The sequence below is a fragment of the Protobothrops mucrosquamatus genome, unplaced genomic scaffold (assembly GCF_001527695.2).
Source record: "Protobothrops mucrosquamatus isolate PMUCROS unplaced genomic scaffold, P.Mucros_1.0 scaffold1041, whole genome shotgun sequence".
Taxonomy (NCBI): domain Eukaryota; kingdom Metazoa; phylum Chordata; class Lepidosauria; order Squamata; family Viperidae; genus Protobothrops; species Protobothrops mucrosquamatus.
In genome coordinates this window covers 179,025-185,024 of record NW_015387273.1, presented here as the reverse complement: position 1 = coordinate 185,024, position 6,000 = coordinate 179,025, and the positions used below count along the sequence as shown (strand labels likewise).

Genomic DNA, 6,000 nt, shown 5'->3' with positions numbered 1-6,000 from the left:
CCCCGGCTATTACGTCAGCCAGCTCAGGCAGGGCCGTTGATACATAGCAGGGAGCCAGGTATATAATCAACAGGCCCACTTGTACCCCTTGCCCCCACTTCACAAGGAGGGACTCTCCACCGTCTATCTGAGGCACAGTGGTCTCCCTCGGGCATAGGCTCTCCCTTATAACGACCGCTACCCCACCGCCCCTACCCCGAGTCCTTGGCTGATGGAATACCTGGAAACCCGGCGGGCAAATATCAACGAGGGGCACTCCCCCTTCCATGCCCAGCCAGGTCTCTGTGATACCTGCCAGGTCCGCACCCCCCTCTTGAATAAGATCTTGGATGAGGGGGGCCTTATTTACCACGGACCTGGCGTTGCATAACATCAGCCGGTGATCCCGGGCCCGAGGATCTAAGATCCCTGGAAGCCGGGTAGAGCTTCTCCATCTTATGTTCCAAAAGATCAGATCTCATTTCCACTTTCTTAATCTCTCCAGTCAAGTGTTGTATTTCACCACGTAGCTCTTTCGCTAAAGCATCAAATTTAGCCTTGATACTTCTTCCCATGTTCTGAATTATCTCATGTGTCTTGGCTGTATATTCATTCAAAAATGGTTTTAAGAGTTCTAGATCTCCTGATAACCTCTCAGTCTTCTCCATTCTCTTTCTGGTTGCCATGTTTAATGTGTAGATAAATCTTTAAAATTTGAAGTTAAACACTTTAAAGTTATACATTATAACTTTAAATTATTATAAGTCCAATAATTTGCAAACTCACAGCAAACTCAAAACCTTGTTTAAACAATCCTTTGTTTTAAAGGCAAAAGAAAAAGAAAAGAAAAGAACAGAGAAATCCACAAAATCAATCAGACATATAGAATCCTCCAAAAATTTATATCCTTAAGTTTCAAAAATAGTTTCCACAATGATTTCCAGCTCCTTTAATTTGGCTCGGAAAAGCCGACTCCTCCCTCCATGCCATTTTTAAAGTTATAGAATTTCAGAAATGACAATAGTTCCACAAAAAGGAAACAACAAGCTGCAACTAGAGGAAGTCTCCCTTGACAAGAAAGGTAAATATATTAAGAAATAAGTGTCTAAGAACCGGTGGCATCTCTTAATGTCTGAATAAACAGCTGGTTCGTCCACAGTGAACTTGCATGGTTGCCCCATCCCAGCCAGGACTCACCCGATTACTTCTTCATCAAGAAGCCTAAAACTGTGGATAATCTGCAGGAGCTCTAGTGAGATCCTGCTGGCAGAGAGCCCTTCTTCCAGCGGAAGTCAAAAAGTGGGGCAGGTCTGACATGTTCTTCCCTTCTAAAGGGCTTGTGGTATAATGATATCAAAATTTTTCAGAAATTTAATTAATTCTTGTTTTTTCCAGCTCTAAGATAATTTTGCAATTTTGGGTTGTTTAATGGCTTATCTTTTTGTTCTGTCAATTGTATCAGACAGATAATCTGGGCAGATGGCACAAATCAGAAAACACCAAAGGGCAATAGGTTTTCCTTCTTATTGAAGTCATAAAAGCGAAAACAGGATGATGCTACCTCACTCTCTCTGTACATGCTCACAGATGGTAATTCTTATTGGATGCTTGCTTCTTTCTCTTGGCATACTGACTACACAGAGGCTATTTTGTAAACTGCCCTGCAGGGAATTTTAACCCTAGACAGTTCAACCTAACTGATACACATACAGACACACATGTATCAGAACTTAAGAATGAACAAGGTACATAATCTGGTGGTATAGATTAACTTTCCTGACTTTCAGTTTTATCACTGGGAATTTTTACTCTGATTTCTGTAGGTATTGCAAGTGATCCAGCAAAAAAATCAGTACATAGCTACTATGTGATCTTTGGACATTGTGACAGGAGCTTGGCCTTTTATTGCCAATTTAAAACATGTGACTTAATGCAGGAGGAATACATATTGCCTAAAATTATAAAATGGCAAAGTATTTATATTCAAACCAATTACCTCTTCATTTTATGAATCCAGAAATGTCAACAGGATCTAAACCTCACAAATTACTAGGAGGATTGAAACATAGTACATGTTTTGTACACCTACTATATTTTTTCTAAACAACTTAAAATATTGCTAGGTGAATATTAATTATTTGCAAGAGTTCTGAAATGAAGAATTGTAATACATTGTATTAACTAATAAAGGTTTGGAACCTGAGAGTATTTATATAAGTATATCTCAACTACCTACGGCTGCCAAGCAATTAGTCAAGCATCCATTAATTCAAAAAGGTGGGACGATTTCTTGACATTAATTCTAAGGTAAAGGTTAACAACAAGGAAAAAGTATTTTAATTCTAAATAACGGAAACAAAAAGACACAATCGTGTGTAAAATTCTCAATCCCCAACAGTTATGGTGTGCTACAGATAACACAGAATCACTTCTTATACCTTATTTTTACTATGCTGTATAATTATTATTATAGCTGTTAATCCTACAGTTGATTTTGTAAGCCTACAATTGATTCTGTAGCCCCAAATTAACAGCCAATACTAGCCACTTTTAGTTAGTCAAAAACTGAAACAAAGTCATTTGATTGACTGAATCCAGTTAAATGATTACTGGTCTGTGCATGAAGAACATTAATAGTTGGTATTTTATTGTTGATCTAAAATGTAACTTGGTATGAATTCAACATAATTAAAAGGAAATATCAGTTAAATATATATGTATACATACAACTTACCAAATAATTAATAATATAAAATCTATCATATTCTTGGTTTTTAGCATTGATTTTACGATGTTGCTTCTTCCTCATGTGGTCCTTGAGTTTGTTCTTATCCTCGAATGTTTTTTCACAGTATAAACATTGGAAACTAAGAGTTAGTAAAAGAAAAATGAAATTATTATAATACTATCAATTAGCAAAATTACTTGTGATGCTAACCAAAGTGGTTCATTTTTAAATATGTAAGACACTCTTTACCGGCATCAGAAAGATATTTAAGAAAACTTTTATTAATAAATCATTCAAGCAACCTCTGCAGCATCTAAAATCAACTCTGTTCAATTGTTAAACTGGAGAGGCAGTTTAATGTAATGGTTAAGGTATTAGCCTATAAACCAGGAAACTGAATATGAAAAACCAGCTGGGTGACTTTGAGCCAATCAGTCTCTCTCTCTTAGCCCAACTCACTTATAAAGGAAAAACAGAAGGAAAGAGTATTGATATGTTTGTGCCATGACTGTATATGAAAAAAAGACGGAATAAAAAAAATCTAAAAATAAAAATTAGAGTGCCTGGAATCTAGGCTCAAATATGACTTATTTTATAACCAACCCCTCACAAATAGGCAATAAAGTTAATAAAATTAATAAAATAACTAGGCAATAAAGTTAAGCAGCTAGGAGCACAAGTAGTGTTCTCATCAGTACTCCCAACAAAAGGCCAACACCCATTGAGGGAAAAAAGAATTCTAGAAATAAACCACTGGCTAAAGGGTTGGTGTTGCCAAGAAAACTTCGGTTTCCTGGACCATGCACTGCATTTCCTATGCAACGGACTCTTGGCAAGGGATGGGCTGCACCTCATAAAAACAGGGGAAAATGTACTCAGAAAAAGACTGGTCCAACTCATTAGAAGGGCTTTAAACTAAAATTGAGGGGGGAGGGTGACCAATCATTAGAATCTCTAGAACACAAAACCAATCATAAATCCCAAGAAAACAAATCAAAGTAGTAGGGAGTGATGAGAAAAAAGAAAAAATCAAATGACAATCAGGAGAGCTGGGAAACATACACATGGACAGACATAAAAGCCTTAAATGTTTATATACTAATGCTCAAAGCTTGGGGAACAAGCAAGATGAACTAGAAGCAATAGTACACAAGGGTGAGTATGACATAGTTGGCATTACAGAAACCTGGTGGGACAAAACCCATGACTGGAATGGACTGATGGATGGATACAAATTGTTCAAAAGAAATAGAACTACAAAAAGAGGAGGGGGGTTGCACTATATGTAATAGAACACTACATATCTACAGAAATGCACATGATCAAAGATAAAGGCCCTCCAGAATCTATATGGGTCCACATAAAAGGGGGGAAAAGTGACATTGCCATAAGGGTATACTATAGGTCACCCAACCAATCAGAAGAAATAGATGGACTCTTTCCCAACCAGTTAACAAATGTATGTAGGAAGCATACCATAGTAGTAATGGGAGACTTCAACTACCCAGATATCAGCTGGGAGACAAACTCTGCAGTGAGTGGGAGATCAAACAGATTGTTAACCAACCTAGCCGACAACTTTGTCACACAAAAGGTGGAGGAGGGAATTAGACTTAAAGCTATACTGGACTTAATTCTTACTAATAGAGAAGAAGTGATAGAGGGAGTTGAAGTTTCTGGAACCTTGGGTGAAAGTGACCACATCATACTGGAATTTAATATAATGCAAACACTAGCAATAGAAAACAACCCAACCAATGTCATAAACTTCAAAAGAGCTGACTTTAACTAACTCAGAGAGTACCTAGGAATGATCCCATGAATGAAAATCCTAAAGGGGAAAACAACCGAAGAAGCGTGGGAAACTCTGAAAAATGTGACCATAAAAGCCCATACTAGCACAATGCCACTGAAAAAGAAAAACAAGAAATTCAAGAAGAAACCAGCATGGCTGCACAGATATCTCTCTGACAACTGAAAGACAAAAAGGTCAAATACAAAAAAATGGAAAGAGGGGCACATAACTAAGGCCAATTATGAGCAGACAGCCAGAACATGCAAAGATGAAATCAGGAAAGCAAAGGCTCAGAACGAATAAAGATTTGCAACAGAAATCAAGGATAATAAAGTTTCTTCCAACCTATTAACAACAAGAAAAAAGTCAAGGAAACTGTAGGTCCACTAAAGAGAGAAGATGGCAAGGAAACAACAGGCAACAGGGAGAAAGCATCAGTCTTCACACAAAAAGAAACTATAGCCCAACACACCAAAGAAAAAAATCCACTGCAAAGGACAAACTAGAAACAAAAATTAAAATAAGCAAGAAAATGGTAAGAGAACACCTCTCCGACCTTGACAAATATAAATCACTGGGACCCAACAGATTACATCCCAGAGTTCTGAAGGAGCTGGCAGATGTTATCTCAGAACCATTGCACCACATCTTTCAAAAATCCTGGAGCACCGGGGAAGGACCTGAGGATTGGAAAAGGGCTGATGTGGTTCCCATCTTCAAGAAAGGGAAAAAAACAAATCCAGGAAACTACAGACCAATCAGTTTAACATCAATACCTGCGAAGATCTTAGAAAAGATAATCAAAAAACAGATCTGCAAATAACTAGAAGCAAACAAAGTTATAGCTAGTAACCAGCACAGGTTTGTTAAAAACAGATCATGCCAAACCAATCTTATTTCATTCTTCGATAAAGTGACTAAACTAGTAGACCAGCGAAATGCTGTGGACGTAGTATACTTAGACTTCAGTAAGGCATTTGATATATAGTAGACCACAACCTACTCCTTGGTAAGCTAGAAAAAGGTGAAATAGACAACATCACCACCAGATGGATCTGTAGCTGGTTGGCAAACTGTACTCAACGAGTAGTCTTCAAAGGCACCACATCCACATGGAGAGAAGTAAGCAGTGGGGTACCACAATGTTCTGTCTTAGGCCCAGTACTCTTCAACATCTTCATAAATGACTTAGAGGAGGGAATTGAAGGGGAACTCATCAAATTCACAGATGACACCAAACTGGCAGGAATAGCCAACACCCCAGAAGACAAACTCAGGATTCAAAAAGACCTTGACAGACTTGAACAATGGGCCCTGTTCAACAAAATGAGTTTCAATGTGGAGAAAAGCAAAGTTTTAGATTTAAGCAGGAAAAATCAAAGGTACAAGTACAGATTGGACAAGACCTGGCTTAAAAAGAGTAACTGTGAAAGGGACCTTGGAGTCCTAGTGGACAATCACTTAACCATGAGCCAGCAATGTGCAGCAGCAGCCAAAA

The 6,000-nt window shown here is 38.0% G+C and overlaps 1 protein-coding gene across 3 annotated transcripts in view; it reads right to left on the bottom strand.

The window, feature by feature from the left end:
* ZNF277 (zinc finger protein 277) overlaps nt 1-6,000 on the bottom strand; it is a 107,679-nt gene that overhangs the window by 24,516 nt on the left and 77,163 nt on the right. For all 3 annotated transcript variants that reach the window (XM_015820012.1, XM_015820010.1, XM_015820011.2), the window contains one exon: nt 2,714-2,846. In XM_015820012.1, the coding sequence (XP_015675498.1) occupies nt 2,714-2,846 (133 nt within the window). The remainder of the gene's footprint in view (nt 1-2,713; nt 2,847-6,000) is intronic.